The sequence below is a fragment of the Anastrepha obliqua genome, chromosome 3 (assembly GCF_027943255.1).
Source record: "Anastrepha obliqua isolate idAnaObli1 chromosome 3, idAnaObli1_1.0, whole genome shotgun sequence".
Taxonomy (NCBI): domain Eukaryota; kingdom Metazoa; phylum Arthropoda; class Insecta; order Diptera; family Tephritidae; genus Anastrepha; species Anastrepha obliqua.
In genome coordinates, this window is record NC_072894.1 from 116,161,748 (window position 1) to 116,179,828 (window position 18,081).

The 18,081-nt window shown below is 37.4% G+C and overlaps 2 protein-coding genes across 2 annotated transcripts; both read left to right on the forward strand.

Annotated features, from left to right (window-relative positions):
• The first annotated feature begins 380 nt into the window (after positions 1–380).
• Positions 381–8,261, forward strand: LOC129241844 (uncharacterized). Its single transcript, XM_054878373.1, has 4 exons — positions 381–707; positions 1,779–1,938; positions 2,652–2,779; positions 7,293–8,261. Exons 1-4 carry the CDS (start codon positions 381–383, stop codon positions 8,238–8,240), a joined length of 1,563 nt encoding a protein of 520 aa, XP_054734348.1. The 3' UTR covers positions 8,241–8,261.
• A 7,194-nt stretch (positions 8,262–15,455) lies between these two features.
• LOC129241168 (CDAN1-interacting nuclease 1) lies at positions 15,456–17,119 on the forward strand. Its single transcript, XM_054877358.1, has 4 exons — positions 15,456–15,840; positions 15,910–16,186; positions 16,246–16,457; positions 16,527–17,119. Exons 1-4 carry the CDS (start codon positions 15,563–15,565, stop codon positions 16,708–16,710), a joined length of 951 nt encoding a protein of 316 aa, XP_054733333.1. The 5' UTR covers positions 15,456–15,562; the 3' UTR covers positions 16,711–17,119.
• Positions 17,120–18,081: the final 962 nt, after the last annotated feature.

The window sequence follows — 18,081 nt, forward strand, 5'->3', positions numbered from 1 at the left end:
ATTCTTTGTTCGATATTTTTATCCATAGTGAAAATCGCAGAGCACACCTGCGGTTGACTGATATAATTAAATGCCAAGAACAAACAAATTGACAGATCACGCGCAAACTCTGTGACACTATAGAGGACAGTTGCACAAACATTCCAGCAAAAAAAGCTAGACTTATAGTATGTGTAACGCGCGCTTTTTAAATGAACAATTCCCTATATTTTTTTTGCAGAATGTATATTTAAAGCTGCTTCTGCTCTTGCATATTCTACTAAATGCAGTATTTAATTTATTATACGTTTAATAAATAATAACCATAATAATGAAACCTCTTAATTCCAGTTAATATTTCACAATACAACAAGCGTCTCAGCTTATTACACTAGCTTCCTATGGCTGTCCAGCAGAACTCAACACTCATCTACGATAATTTGGCTGAGTGTCCTTCATTGCTAAAGGAGCCGGAGGAGTTAAGTCGTTACAGTCCTATACTGCCACTAAAGAATCAGAATAATGATATTAAAACAAATATGCAGCAGTCCGATAGCAACAACAATAACAAAAACAACAACAACAACTTAAAACCTGAAATTAAAGATATTCATAAATATCGAAAATACACAAGAAATCGTCCGCAACGAAATTATGCCGCGAGTAGTTGCAGCGCTCAAAGTAGCCGAAGTCGTACGATATCGCTAAGTGGCGTTCATAGTACAGAGGTAAGTTTTAACGAGAACCCAAATTATATACTTGTGTACATATATTTGGCGCTTACACCCTTTTATTGGGTGTTTGGTTGAGCTCCATCCTCCTATTTGCGGTGTGAGTCTCTTGTGTAAGTGTGAGGTTTTTTATGAGGACCTTTTTCATGGAAAAATTGCAGGCGAATGTTTACCATTGTAAAGTCCATACCATTACATACACCAACCCATTCGGCTACGGTGACCGCCTATGATCTCTATTAGGCGTCCCAAATAACATCGTCTCACTCACTGAGAGCTGAGTATGCATCTACGAACTGTTGAACTTCCTTTATTATCTCAATCGTAGCAAAAACCGACTAACCGAACTTGGCCCAGTTCAATACAGTGCGTCAGTTCTTTCTTCCCCATGCCTAACGACTTATATAGAGCCCTAAGTAGTGGCATTAAAAAAGCAATTCGTATGAAATTTTTTGTAAGAATATTAAACATTTTTAAAAGTGCATATTTTTGCGACTTGTTTTCGGCGCCCCCTCTTCACACTCTCTTGCCGGTTTTAAGCAAAACTGCGCTGAATTAAATTGAAGAAAAAAAGGTATTCTATATTTTGTTTTATTTCTCTATTAAAAGTCCAATTAGAGGCCTGGTAATGCATAGCTGATACTGAAGTAGAAATAGCATCAATAGCAATAATAAGAAAATCTATGCATACATTTGATCAGCTGATTGTTAAGGTTATCGTTGTGTCTGTGGTATGGCACCACAGGAAACCAATTGTAAGCCCCTTCTTAAGTGTAAGAGTTTGCTCAGAACAGCTGATTGCTAAGTTTATCGTTGTGTCTGTGGTATGGCACCACTGATTAGAGAACACAGGGAACGAACTGTAAACCCTTCTCAAATTTAAGAGTGAAGAATTTTTAATACGAAAATATATAATTTTTCATGGTACAAATTTCTTCACTTTTGGGGAACCGTATTACTACCACACCCACCACACGCTCACTATAGTTGATTCCGCTTCTTTGGTAGAGCATCGACCACTTTCTGATTTTTTTGTACTGATATCTCTCACTTTCTTTTCAACCACAGAAACAGGGCCACAAGGAGATACCCATTTGGATTGGCGAGGAACCACGTTACGTGTCAGGCGTAAATAGTGGCACCACCTGCAATGACATTATCAAAGCTTTGATTGATGATGAAATCCGCATTGGAGGCAATCACGATTACTGTGCCAATCGCAATAAATGTAAGTCCGTACAACAAGAAAATCACCGTATGAAATAATATTTATTACACAACACAGCGAGGAGAGTAGGTATCAAAGCAAAAGGGGGCGAAGAGAGGGGAGAGGAAGAGAGGGAAGGCGATTAGAGGAGAAGTTAGAAAGGCATAGCGATAGTACAACATATTAATAGTCCGCTCCTTCGTCCTTACTTTAGTATATTATACAAAATCTTTAATGAAAATAGGTTTCTTGATTACAAAATGCAAATATTTACTTGAACGGCTTTCGTTGGCGATTCATGATAGCTCAAAGTTGAAAATGAAATACAAAAACAATGAACAATGAATAAATACTTGCAGTACAATTATATTTTCTATTGATTTTGTTTCTTTTTGGCATTTTCTTACAACAAATCTTCGCCACCCACACACTTCTGCATATGTATCTCGGTAACTGTGGCGTGACTTGACTGCTCGGCTACCTGCTTGCTGTTTTGCTGTTGTACACATGGACTACGCTTCCGGTGCTTTCCTCGAACTATGGACTCACTTCCGTTTCGTATGGGGGGGCGGGCTACACGTTTCTTGACGCCGCTTGACACCCGCCAACGACATGCTTACACAAACCAACACACACACGCTCATACACATGAATGTATAAAAAATATATGGAAAATAAAAAATATCATGGCTCACTAACAATGCGCAAAAACAATAAAAACAATGTGCAAATAGTTGACGCAGCATCGCGTGACTACAACGATTACGTTATAGCGGAAAGTTGGCGCGGTATCGAGCGCAGCTACGACGGCAACATGGCGATTTTGCCCGTTTGGAAGGCCTGGAGTCGTGTACACAATGAGGTAATAGTCATTTACTAACATTAATGCGATTTTTTAAAAATATATATACATATATATTATATATGCATACGATATGTGCATACATGCACACATACTTAGCAACAATGTATTCAAATCAGTGCTATTGCTAGGGTATATTATTAGTAGTGCTCGGTAGCGCCATGTTCGCTGGTACCTGTCGGTAAGTCGTGATTATATAATGATGGCGCACACGAATAGCAAAAACATGGAGCCGCACGGAAAATTATAAAACAACAACATAAAACGCACAAAACAAACAACAACAATAATACGATTGAAGCCAAGGGCTGAAAACGTTTGCTTCATTTAGGTGTTTTAGACATAAATAAAAATAGTTTATTGCGTTAGAAACTATCAAATTCTCAAATATACTTGTATGTACGCATAAGAGGTGTAAAATTTTGAAATATCATACGATTTTTACTTCCCTAACTACTTAAAGTGTAGAATATAAAATTCGAATCTAATCAATTTGCGTTTAACCCGGCGTGAGGTTAAAAATAAAAAATGGAGTTTGCTTAACAAAATATTGATTTTTCTAATCTTCATTTAACGAAACAAACTATAGTACAGGGTCCGGCACTCGAATTGTAACCAATTAAAAAGGCCAAACATTTAGTTTGGAAAATTACTTTTATTCAATTCAGAGTAAAACTCAGTGAAAATAATACAAAATTAAGAAACAATTTACTAACTACTCGATATGACCACCCTTTGCCTTAACTAAGGCCTTGAGACGGTCCAGAAATGAATCGCAAGCTGCCCGAATTTGACTTGCGGGTATTTTGGCCCACTAGCGGGCAATGGCTTTTTTCAGCGCCTCGAGGCTGATGAATCTTTTAGTTTTTTTAGTTAGTCTCCAAAATGGCTCAAAGAGAATAACCCATCGGACTCGCGTCTGGTGAATTTGAGAGACATTGTGGGGAAGTTAGAAGTTCGGAACGTTTTTTTAGCCATTCTTGGTTCACTCGAGCTTTGTGAGACGGTGCCGAGTCCTGTTAAAACGTCCATGGTCTGTCTCCTAAATCTTTGTCTGCCCACGGCTTCAAAGCAACTTACAGAATACTTTTCCGATAATATTTCGCATTTATCTTGACGCCAGGCTCGCTAAAAACGATTGGAGAGCGCCCATCTACGGTTACAGTGGCCCAAAACATTACCTGTGGCGGGTGCTGCCTCCTGGTGGCCAATCGATGACTCAAATTCTCGTATAAACTGTCGGTCAAATAAACCCTATCGTTTTCGGAGTTTACGAATTGCTCAATTTGAAAAATTGTCTCGTCAGAAAACACAATGTTCGGAAATTGACCGCTTTCGGCCAAGCGAATCAACTCCTTCGTTCTCTCAATACTGACTTGTTGCTGCTTTGGTGTGAGACCATGCGCCTTTTGGAACTTGTAAGGCTTGACTTTGAGATCACTTTTCAGTAAGCGGTGGATACTACGGTCAGATGTTTGCAATTCATTCGCCATTTGATTGGCACCTCGTCAGGGATTTCGCTCAAGTCGCTTTTTCACTTTTTGAACCATTTCACGTGACATTGCGGTCTTTTGATGACCACCTCCATGACGTTTCGCGATCCTATTATGCTTAAAATCCATTTCTGTTTTTCTTTTTTCGCATTTAGTCTTGACAAAATACTTCCGCGCGCTTGTAAACAATACCCTGGACTGTCATTTAGCCAACAACTGCGCGAGCGGTCTGAAGTTGGTTACACTTCGAGTGCCGGACCCTGTAATAATTTTCTAAAACTGGATGGAGACTGGATGGTGGTCACGCTGAATCCAATATTTTTTGCATCGTTAGAAGTTTTATCATAGATTTTGTCGTTTTGCTTATTGAAAACTTCTTCAACGCTGAAAATTTTCTCATCTGCGAAAAGAATATTTTCATGGCCGTTGACCGCGTGCCACCGAAGAAGCGGCTTGCATCTGTCGAGTCTAATTTTATTCAAGCGCGTTGTCAAAAGATGAGCAGTTGAGGGACGAAAGGCTTTCATGTGGAGATCATCTCTAATTAGTCTTAATATGGATCTGGTCGATACATTCATTTCCCTGGACATGATTTTCTGCTCTCTAAGAGAATTTCTGCGAATTCTTTCTTAAAAAGCCATAAAGCACTGGCTCGAACCACACGAGGACGACCACTTCTTCTGATCCTTCTCGAAATATTAAATTTTTTCAGCAATTCATAAATCTCACTTGCCCTTTTATCACACTTTTGTAATGGAATCACTGCAATGCGACTTTCCTTAGCTCTCCCCTCTATTGTTAACAAGCGAAAGGATTGTAACCAAGGCGAATCTATTAAAGGTGGTGTTGATAAATCAGCTGATTTGTTTTTTTTTTCTTTCGCCGTGTCCATGTGGCTGTCAGCCTAGAATGAAACAAGGCGAATTCATTTTTTGTTTTCTAGTTTCCCAATGCTTTGCGTACAGACCATTGTTGTTGGTATAGTGCCACCACATTTAATGAAAGCGCCTTGCACGAAACTGAGTATAATTCATGAGTAGGCAATAATATTGCTATAAAGTTCATATTTTATTCATCCTCAATGTTTTCAATTTCAACAAATGATATGAGTGGCTTATGGTAGCTAAAATATGATACAAATGCTTTGGTTTCGATGTTGTCAACATATCTTTGAAATACCGTGTCAATTGTTGTTTTTTTCTGTTGATATTCACGACACTTTTCTGCATTATTTTTCGGCATAATTGCGGTAAACATTTAAAAATGAAAATATTTACGAATATAAAAATACGGACGCAATACAGCACACGCGGTTGCTATTATGAGCGTCGTAACGCGTATAATACACAGACGTACTAACATACACGCAAACATTCGTAGGACGCTTGGTTTGAATTTTTTATACATATGTATGTATGCTATACTATGGCCTAGCCTATGTACGTACATACATATTTGTGTTCTGAACTTCCAGCAAAACAATGCTTATTAATATACACATATGCATCTACATACAACCGCACACACAGCCCACTCACTTTATTGCTGTAAATGCGTATGTCGTCCAAAGCTAAAATTCTATGCCTAGCGACTACAAGAACAAAATGCATTAATAGGCGCAGGCGTAGCGGCCATCATCCTAGTTGCCATAGCGCTGAACAGTCGCGGCGGCGCCGAACAGTTTCAACTATTGTACTGTGCAACAAAAACTCATCATCAAAAAATTGATTTATAAATTCGAGCTCATAGTTCTAAGAGCAAGTACTTTCATTCATAAAACGAGCCGCCTATATGCTAATCTTCTCGACAATTTGAAAATAGTCAATATTGGAATATTTCGCGTAGAATTATTTGCCAATATTCAATTTTTGTCAAGTCGAGTGCCCGCGGCTCCGTAAATATGTTTGCACCCATATATGTATGTAAATATATGTCTCTAAATGCTCGACAACCGCAGCTGCCTGTTCAAGGTTACTGTACATTAGGCCGGGTCGATTTGTGGGAAGGCAAAAAAATCGCCCATTGCTCTATGAAAATCATATTCTAGGGATCAGAATAAGAAATTTTGCCGAAGGAACCATACCTCTAAAACGATTTCTGATGTCCCCCAATATGGGTCGAACTTTTTAGTTTCTTTTCTATAACTCACATTCATTCATTTACATATGTTCTGACTAAATAAATTTCTTAAGAGAAAAAATAGATAATATTATAAATAAATAAAAATAAAGAAAAAACATAGCCATTTAGCTGATTTTTTCATGTAAAGGCCAAAAATGGCGATATTTTGAAATTGGGGGACATCAGAAGTCGTTTTAGAGGTATGGTTCCTTCGGCAAAGTTTCTTATTTTGATCCCTAGAATACGATTTTCATAGAGCGATGAGCGATTTTTAAATCGACCCGCCCTACTGTACATGCAATGCTGTGCCTATGAATGCGCGCTGGATTTCTTGAGAAATTTTACCGTATGTTTTGCTGTGGCGAGGCACATATGCACATACACACAACATATATACATATATCCGCATATATACATACATATATAAATTCACAAATTTAAATTTGCTTATGCCATCCTTCTGTGTGCCTGGTAATGAAGCATTTTCTATACATACATATATATACGTATATCTTTTTTCTTCTTCTTTTTGGTGTCGCTTTTTCGTTTCACTTTTTCTCAAATCACTCCCAACGATTCTAAAGAAGTTTTCACTTCAAAAACAGAACTTTTTTCTGCCAATTTGTCACAGAATTTATGGCACGACTAAGTACAAACTCAACAGAAAAATCTAAGAAATCGCAAGATTAGGTTAGGTTAGTGAAATTTCGTAAACGTATTCGGAGAAACTATTGCGCATTGTGAATACTCTCTTTGAATTAATTAGATGAAGTTTAGAAATTCAATTTATTACATTTTCTTTATTTCCTAAGTTTACCTATGTACCGATACAATTTAATTTTCCTATAAGTTCTTCCATACTAGTAATTAATCAATTACAATACTCGTACTTTTTCCAGATCCGTCTAAGTCTCAAACACCATACAGAAGTCGCTGAACCCCTACCACCAAAGCAAACCAATAACTGGTTTCAGTCAATACGCAAATATCTTGCCATACTATTTAAATTTACGAAACGCAATAAGAAAATGCTGCCAGACGTCACAAATAAACAGCAAAAACAATTGCTGCCTATCGAAGAGGAAGAGTCCCCCGATGAGATTGTCTTCATTTTATTGCCCGATAAAAAATACGACAATTCTGCAGCGCTACCGCAAATCAGCAAGCCTCTAAGTACCGCTACCGATACGTGCTTTAATGATCCGAACACAAAGGCCGCGATGATGAAACGCAAACTCTATAGTCTCGCTGAGTCGCGTGTTTCCATGCGCCGTAAAAAACGCTCGAGCAAAACATCGAAACGAAATAGTGAAGAATTTCACGCAAGCCCTCCAGCCAACACTCAGGATGTGGCAAATAATTGTATACGCCGACGGAAACCTACGTCCATAAGACAATCGATACGTCATACGCTGGCACAAAAGACTAACGAAATTGATACGCTCTATAAACGTGAGTCTGAGCTAACGAAGCGTTTGAATCATAAATGTCAACTTTATAAGCTGCACAATGAATTGTATTCAAAATCGGATGAAAGACTGGAACTCTCCATTGGGCAAATACAAAGAAATGTTGAACAATATGCCGAACAGATCATACAAACCGAACATGAATTGCTCGAGTTGAAGAATGAAATCAAACAGGACATATCCATAGTGAATAACCTGAAACGAATGACTTTGAGAGCCGAGGAGAAGGCAAACGAATGTGGTGTTCCGCTGCTGGCTGAGATGCGTGGTGAAGTGCAGCACGAAGAGCAGCCGAAAAAGGGAGATATTAATGCGGAAATGCAGTTTGTGGATAATATTTATGAATTCTGTGACAACAATGCAAGCATGTTGGTCTAATTTGGGGGGAAGAATTTAGTGAAGACTGAAACAAATATTTTTAATTTTCTTTTAGATGTCAATACTTTATTTTTAATATTATCTAAGCGGTTAAGTTTCTATCATTGAATAATTTTATTCAAAATTACAATAAGGTGAACAGTTTATTAGTTCAGAAGTGTGATAGTGCCCCGTAAAAGGCAGTGTATTTGTATATGTCATATTATTGAAATATAATTCAACCCGCAAATCGAAGCCGATTAGAAGAGCATTCCTAAAGGCGATAAATTCGTGACTTATCTAGAAAAGAGTTTGACGATTACTGTCTCAAAAACACGTCTGATAAAAAAATTTTTGATTGCCCCGATAGCCCCTTACGCGATTTTGGCCGAGTTTAACAAATCGCGCCAGTCATTTGTTTCTCGCGCTAACCGGCACCAGTTAGGCACACCAAGGAAAGCCAAGTCCTTCTTCACCTAATCTTTCCTACGCATACGAGGCCTTCCTCTTCCTCCGCTACCACCAACTGGTACCGCATCGAATACTATCAAAGCCGGTGCATTTGTATCCATTCGGCCAACGAAGCCAAAGATTCAGCGAATTCGCTACACTTTGTCTACAGGTATGTTGTCGTAAAGCTCGTACAACTCATCGGTCCATCACCTGCAGTACTTGGCGCCCCCAACGTACAAAGGTCCAAAAATTTTGCTCAGAATCTTTCTCTCAAACACTCCAAGGGACATCTTATCGAATGTTGTCATCGTCCACGCTTTTGCGCATACGTTAGAACGGACATGATGAGAGCCTTGTAGAGTGTAGTTTTGTTCGTCGACAGCGGACCTCGCTACTCAATTGCCTACTTAGTCCAAAGTAGCACTTGTTGACAAGAGAGATTCTACGTTGGATTTCAAGGCTGACATTGCTATAGGTATTAATGCTGGTTCCTAAGTATACGAAATCATTTACAACCTCGAAATCATAACTGTCAACAGTGGCGTGGATGCCGATATGCGAGTGAGCCAACTGATAACAAATTTACCGAGCGATAATCCTCAGTCAAGGTGATGAAGACACGACTATTTGGAATAGTGTTGCACTTTTATATCAGACATGAAAAATGTCTGAAAAACACGAACTTAATTTTTTAACATTTTCAAGGCGATAAATTCATAATACTCAAACGATCAGACGACCTTTGCGTCTGAAGTTTAGCAAAAGATACAAACAAAGAAATGAATAAAATTGTTGGGCGTTTTCAGGAGTCTTAAGGACGTGCGTTAGTAAACATCTGAGCTATCTCAAGTCTATCAAAAAATAAGAGATAACTATTTTCTTTTTTGGTTTTTGAAGAGATAAATTATTCGGCTAAAAGTTAGTTTTTTCTTTTTATTGAGAGTACATTTGGGAAAAGTAAATCTGCTCAAAGAAACGACGAAAACTCTGCACTAAGATTCATAGCAGAATCGCGGTAGGCTTTTCGTAACGATTATTCTATAAATCTGTGGGCTGGAGTTATGAAAGACCTCGCATGGCAACTAGTCAGTGAAACTTCTAAAAAACTAATCTGCTGAAAGAGACATGGGACTCCGTGTGGGAATGACTTTATGAAGCGTCTGCCAAACTCGTCACAATTTCTAGCAGTTCACAACACTTTCGCAATTAGAAAACTCATTTCCATGCCCTTGAATAATATCGGAAATGTTTGCTGCGCAAGAAAAAAAATAAAAAAATTATTATTTTCTCATAGCTTCCTTTTATAAGTAGTTTTGGTTATTTTTGAACTCAAATTATAATATTGCATGCATACATATATTCCGTACACTGTCAAGTTTTGTGAATACACCTACTCCATATTTTTGGTAACACCATTTGTGCCTAAATTTAGCAAGAAAAAACTAAATTTGTATTCAACTTTACGAGGGGTGCCTTTTATATATCGGGATTAGAGAACAAAAACAAATTTTAATCATTAAAAATCACTTTAATGTTTTTCAAAATATTCTCCATGAAAATCTATACGCTTTTGCATGCGTTTGAACCAATTGTCGAAGCACTTTTGCCACTCTGAATGAGGTACCTGCAAAACATGGATTCTGAATGCCGCAACCGCTTCTTCAGGTGTCGAAAAACGTTAACCTCTCAGTTTGTTTTTTACGTACGGGAATAAAAAGAAGTCATTCGGTGCCAAGTCAGGACTATACGGCGGATGACCCATTAATTCGATGTTTTGGGTGCTCAAAAATGCAGTTGTTTGAGCCGATGTGTGAGAGCTCGCATTGTCCTGGTGAAGAGTGATCCGTCTTTGGCGATTGGTTTTCCTAATTTCTTGGAAGACAACCGGCGAACAAATGGTTGTATACCACTCAGAATTTACTGTTCTGTGTTGTTCTAGTGGTACGGTTGCGACATGTCCAGTTTTTCCGAAAAAAAAGGCGACCATTTGCTTGGAAGTGCTTCGTGCGCGAACAACTTTTGTTGGATTTGGCTCATCTTGAAACACCCATACAGTCGACTGCTGTTTACTTTCGGGCTCATACTCGTAAATCCATGATTCATCACCTGTCACGATGTCATAGACGTGTTTCGAAGCCCCGCGATCGTATTTTTTGAGCATTTCCTTGGACCAATCTACACGAGCCTTTTTTTGAGCGATTGACAAATTGTGTGGGATCCAACGCGAACAAATTTTTTTGACAGTCAAATGTTTATGCAATATTGAATGTATGCTGGTCCCACTAATGCCTAAGGTTGTCTCAATCTCACGATTGGTCACATGACGATGTTGCAATATCAGTGCGCGCACAGCATCAATGGTTTTCGGAACAACAACTGATTTTAGACGACCTTCACGAAATTCGTCTTGGAGTGAACTACGACCACAATTGAGTTCACCATACCATCGATAAACACTGGTCCTTGATGGAGCTTCATCGCCAAAAAATGAATTAAGTTCATCCATGCAATGTTGCTGAGTTAATCCACGTCGAAAGTTGTAAAAAATAATCGCACGAAAATGTTAACGATTTAATTCCATTTTTGGACCGAGATGAATCTTTTAAGTTACTGTAAACAACACAAATAGCGCTGGTATTTCAAAACGTTCTGAGTACGTAAAAGCCAAAAAATGTCAAACTTTGCGATACAGCTGTCAGTTGCCAGATTGCAACACCAGGGTTGCCAAATCCCGAAATATAGAAGGCACCCCTCGTATACTTCTTTGCAAAATACGCTCATTGATCGTCTCTGTAAATCATTGAATAATTTATAATAATTTAATATTTAAGGTTAGGTTATTCTCTCTAAAATGTTGATTAGTATTTTTTTTTTTGTTTTTTTTTTTTTGCATAAAATAATGCACCTTGAACTCCGACAATATTTTTAGTAGGAGAAAATTATGTGTATAAGATATAATGTTTCTTGTTAGATAACTGTTTATGTTAGAAGAAAACTATTTTAAGACACTGTAGTTATTAGAACATTAAAATATACTATAACTTGTTATTAAATATATAAATAAAAAACACGGCCAACGTAAGCTAAACTAAGCTCAAATTACAATAACACAAAAAATTTGTTTCACTTTAATTTAAGGAAAAATAACAAAATTTGTACTTACATACCAACAGATATATGCTGTACTATACTAAAATATATTTATTTTATGTATTTACTCAACAATAGTATTTTGCCAGTCCGCCACTTTTAACCCTTTCAAGTGCAATGGGGCAAGTACGCCCCACAGGTTTGAGTGACTTTATTTGCTTATAGAAGGTTGATTTTAAGAACAGACTGATAGCAGTCTGTAAATTGCAGAAACTTTGTACGAGTAAGATGTACAAGTATGAATCAAAAGTTTAATTCAACGCCTCACTCAGATTATGGAAAACAGCAACCCTTCCAACCCATTTCAATACTTGACTATTTTCTTTGATACCTCAATCGTAGAGTTTATAGGGCGACTCAACGCAAATCTGAGATTGGAATTTAATTTCTGCTTCTCCTTGATAGGCGCGATAACCGCTTAAGCGATTTTGGCCGAGCGCGCAGTGAAAACACCAAGTGAAGCCAAGTCTTTCGCCACCTAATCTTTCCAACGCAGAGGGCGCCTTCCTTTTCCTCTGCTACCACCAAATGACACCGCATCCAATACCTTGAGAGTCGGAGCATTTGTATCCATTCAGCCGATATGACCCAGTCAAGGAAGCCGCTGGATTTTATATTCGCTGCGCAATGTCTATGTCGTCGTAAAACTCATACAGCTTATTCTTCCATCGTCTGCGATATTCGCCGTTGCCAACGTGCAAAGGTCCAAAAATCTTCCGCAAAATCTTTCTCTCAAACACTCGAAGGGATGTCTCGTCAGATGTTGTCATCGTCTAAGCTTCTGCGCCATACATTAGGACGGATATGATGAGAGCCTGTTAGTTTTGTTCGTCGAGAGAGGACTTTACTTATCAATTGCCTACTTAGTCCAAAGTAGCACTTGTTGGCAAGGCTGACATTATTAAAGGTGTTAATGCTGGTTCTTGGAATTTCATTTAGTAACAGGTGGCGCTAAAGTAATCCTCCTATCAGAAAATGCTATAAATTTTGCGATTGGCCCCCAATGTCAGTTCTGTTTTGACATTTGTGTAGTAAACACATGCGAAATACACGTTAATAAACAATATTACGCTACAGTGCTCCAGAGCGCGGAATATTGCTGACTATTTATTTGACCAATAATCGGTCGTTGACTTTGGCACAACGTGAATTTCGTCGCAGATTTCCTCGCCGTCCAACGCCTACTGGTGAAACACTGCGACGTTTAACCGCTCGCCTCGAAGAGACTGGCACAACACAAGATGCTGCCAGGCGTGGCAGACCACGGAGTAGCCGTTCTGCAGAGAATATTGCTGCTGTAGCCGAGGATGTCACGGAAGCGCCGTCGACATCGACCAGACGACGTGCCACGCAAATGGGTATCAGTCGACGGTCTTTACAGCGAATTTTGGTACAAGATTTGAAGATGTTTCCATACAAAGTCCAGATGAATTGATGAATTGGGATTGGAAAACATGTGGTTCCAACAGGACGGTGCAACGGCACACACTGCACGTGCCACAACCGATATGCTGAAGGATGCATTTCGCGTTTTGGCGATTTGCACTGGCCAGCAAGATCGCCTGATTTGACGGCTCCAGACTTCTTTTTGTGGGGCTTTTTGAAGTCGCGGGTTTATGTCAACAAGCCTCAGACTCTTGCAGCTATTAAAGACAATATCCGTCAAGAATGTGAGGACCTATCGCCGGAAGTTTTGGCCAAAGTGATGGAAAATGCCATAAAAAGGGCTCAAATGGCAATCAACTGTGGCGGCGGCTATTTACATGACATCATATTCTCGACTTGATGTAAAAATAATTAAAAGACCAAATAAAAATAATCCACAAGAAGAATCAAAGTTTTTAATTTTTGACGTGATAACGTCTTATAATTCGATTTAACAGGCTGCACGCACGAAAAAATGTGTCGTTACCTTGCTCATTAGTGTTACCTTGCTCATTTGTCGTTACCTTGCTCATTGCATTGAATGAACTGCAAGCGAAAGCACGGAACGAACGACAAAGCAAACAAAGCAAACGAACGGCAACGTTCGACATCTTGCTCTCTCCTACTTAAGTGAGCGTATATATGTATGTATATGCGCATATGTACATATATAAATTCACGTATTTGTATTTGCATATGCCTTCTTATTGATTATTATTAATTTGATTCACTTGAAGAATTTAAAATAAAACCAAGTTTGTTAATAATACCTGTTGTTTTAATGTTATTATTATTAATTTTTTTATTATATATGAAGGAAAAAATGTATGGTATATTAATATTTACCATATACCTTATAAGATATGTTGTCTATACTAATATTATAAAGAGGAAAACTTTGTTTGTTTGTAATGAAGAGGCTCAAAAACTACTGGACCGATTTTAAAAATTCTTTCACCATTCGAAAGCTACATCCTCCACGAGTAACATGGATTATATTTTATTTTGGAAATAGGGCTCGAGATATAGGTCAAAACGTGGACCCGGGTAACCTTCGGATGTGTATGTACAATATGGGTATCAAATGGAAGCTGTTGGTGAATGCTTTAGTTCAGAGTATTTCCATCCGTTCCGTGACTAGGGTCTCGAGATAGAGACCAAAACATGGACCCTAGAATGTGTTTATACAATATGGATATCAAATGAAAGCTGTTGATAAGTGCTTTAATACGGGGTAATTTTCATACCTATTGATGACTAGGGTCTGGAAATATATGCCAAAACGTGGACCCGCCGTGTCTTTGAACCGAATTAAGCCAAACTTACACACATTGTTAAGTAGGTATTGAAGATGATTTCCCTATAGTTTGAATACCTATTGGTAGATAGGGTCTCGAGATATAGGTCAAAACGTGGACCCGGGTAACCTTCGGACGTGTATGTACAATATGGGTATCAAATGAAAGCTGTTGGTGAATGCTTTATGATATGTTATGCTATGTTATGTTATGTTATGTTATGTTATGTTATGTTATGTTATGCTATGTTATGTTATGTCATGTTATGTTATGTTATGTTATGTTATGTTATGTTATGTTATGTTATGTTATGTTATGTTATGTTATGTTATGTTATGTTATGTTATGTTATGTTATGTTATGTTATGTTATGTTATGTTATGTTATGTTATGTTATGTTATGTTATGTTATGTTATGTTATGTTATGTTATGTTATGTTATGTTATGTTATGTTATGTTATGTTATGTTATGTTATGTTATGTTATGTTATGTTATGTTATGTTATGTTATGTTATGTTATGTTATGTTATGTTATGTTATGTTATGTTATGTTATGTTATGTTATGTTATGTTATGTTATGTTATGTTATGTTATGTTATGTTATGTTATGTTATGTTATGTTATGTTATGTTATGTTATGTTATGTTATGTTATGTTATGTTATGTTATGTTATGTTATGTTAATGTTACCTCATTCTCTATATCCATACAAAATATCCATCAAACAAATAAAATTAAAATTTTCTTTTGAAAAATGCAACCATTCAATCAGTATTTTCTTATGACGTTAAACTATCGTCAGTAAACCGACTTTACAGACAACCTCTTTTTTACATATCATTGTGAATGCATACTGCTGTTCTGCTAAGAGGAAGTATTTGTTTACAAATTATGGGGCATTATCCCTAATTAACAACTGATATTGTCGGGGTACCAGAAACTAACAATTCGTCCACATTGAAAATTGCCATTTACTAAATATTTCTGAAGGAAAGTGTTAACTTTTCGCTCAGCATGGAAACTGGCACATCTGCACGTGCCATCTCCTTGGCATTGGAGGACAGTGTAACAACGAAAAAGCGTATATTGACAGCTACGGAATATTCAAGAATTTGTAGCTTCATACAACATTATAGCGGTCTTGCTATTGACTGCGAAATGGAAATGGTAAATAAGGTCTTCACGGACATTGACCGACAAACACTGAAAAGTATTCTTCAAACAGAACTGTCTACGCGTTTGCGGGCGCAACATTGGCATTATGAATCAAAAGCGAAGAAGTACCTGCAAGCGTAAGTGGAGCATGGATCAAAATTATATGATAAACTATATAAACCTTGTTCACTTCTATATCTCAACAGCTTTGAAGATCAAGTGAAGACCCATACAGCGCCAACTCTTCTGTTGAAAATCGCTTGTTTGGATGGTATGAGTCCCACGACACTTTGTCGCATCATTTTGCAACAAAAGTACAAGTTCAAGCATAAATCAGAACTTAGTCGCGTCCTGAAATATCCTCATCTCATTGATGATTCGAAGCTAGCAGCAAATGTGGCACAATGCATGTGTAGCGATTCCCAAGATGGCCCATTGGTTGATTTACGTCGACGAATTTTAGGCGAAGAATACGAATTTAAGGTAGGTAATATTGCAAAAACTGAATTATAAAATAGGTATTTAACATGGAATCACTATAGCTGAAACAAATGGCTACAGCTGCTAATATGCACTATAATGATGAAAATGAATTGCGGCGTCTGGGTTACGATAAAACCCCCGATATTAAAATGATAGTGCCATTCTTATACAAAGGTGAAGTAGTTAATTGGATTGAAAGCAAAGCGACATTCGGCGATGTAAAAACACATAAATGGAACATACAGCAGCAGCTTTATAGCTATAGTAATCGGTAAACCTCTTTACGCTTTAACTCCAGCTTATACACTTAGATGTTTATATTATTTGGTTATCTTTCTAGTTTCGGTGCCGGTATCGTCATATATTGGTTTGGCTATCATGAAGATACTCCACGTATCTCCGATAATAATGTAGGCATCATTGTGCTGGATGATTTTCCATCTAGTGAGGATATGGTTTTTCTAGATCTGACTGATGGAGATTCGTGCATACAGTCTTCACTAAGCAAGCCAGCATCAACCTAACTTAAATTAAAAAAATGTTAATTCTAAACAGCTTTTATGATTTATTTGTATATAGGGGTAATTTTATATGCATGTTTTATTTGTGCATGTACATATTTATTTATAGTTTTAATTATACTGTACACCGCTATGGTGTATACAATAAGACAAAGTAAAAGATAATTTTTGTTAAATTCCCAACCCCTATTTTTAAATGTAAAAACTGTAACGAAAGCCTTCTTGTAAAGTTTATAATATAGGGAAAACCAAAAACCGTGTGTTAATTACAGTTTAAATGATGGTTGTGATTATTGGCATCTAATTGTAACTTTTTTCTTTGTTTACATAATCTATCTGCTGGGAACGCGTTGAAAAAACACTAAACAATAAATGTGTTGAAAATTAAAATATGGAAAAAGAGGTTGTCTGTAAAGTCGGTTTACTGACGTTAGTTTAACGTGATAACGTCATAAGAAAATACAGATTGAATGGTTGCATTTTTCAAAAGAAAATTTTAATTTTATTTGTTTGATAGATATTTTGTATGGATATAGAGAATGAGTTAACATTAACATAACATAATATACTTTAACATAACATAACATAACATAACACAACATAACATAACTTAACATAACATAATATATCATAAAGCATTCACCAACAGCTTTCATTTGATACCCATATTGTACATACACGTCCGAAGGTTACCCGGGTCCACGTTTTGACCTATATCTCGAAACCCTATCTACCAATAGGTATTCAAACTATACGGAAATCATCTTCAATTCCTACTTAACAATGTGTGTAAGTTTGGTTTAATTCGGTTCAAAGACACGGCGGGTCCACGTTTTGGCATATATTTCGAGACACTAGTCATCAATAGGTATGAAAATTACCCCGTATTAAAGCACTTATCAACAGTTTTCATTTGATACCCATATTGTACATACACAACCAAAGGTTACCCGGGTCCACGTTTTGACCTATATCTCGAGACCCCAGTCACAGAGCGGCATGAAAAATACTCTGTACTAAAGCATTCACCAACAGCTTCAATTTGATATCCATATTGTACAAACACATTCTAGGGTCCACGTTTTGGTCTCTATCTCGAGACCCTAGTCACGGAGCGGCATGAAAATTACTCTGGACTAAAGCATTCACCAACAGCTTCCATTTGTTACCCATATTGTACATACACATCCGAAGGTTACCCGGGTCCACGTTTTGACCTATATCTCGAGCCCTATTTCCAAAATAAAATATAATCCATGTTACTCGTGGATGATGTAGCTTTCGAATGGTGAAAGAATTTTTAAAATCGGTCCAGTAGTTTTTGAACCTATTCATTACAAACAAACAAAGTTTTCCTCTTTACAATATTAGTAT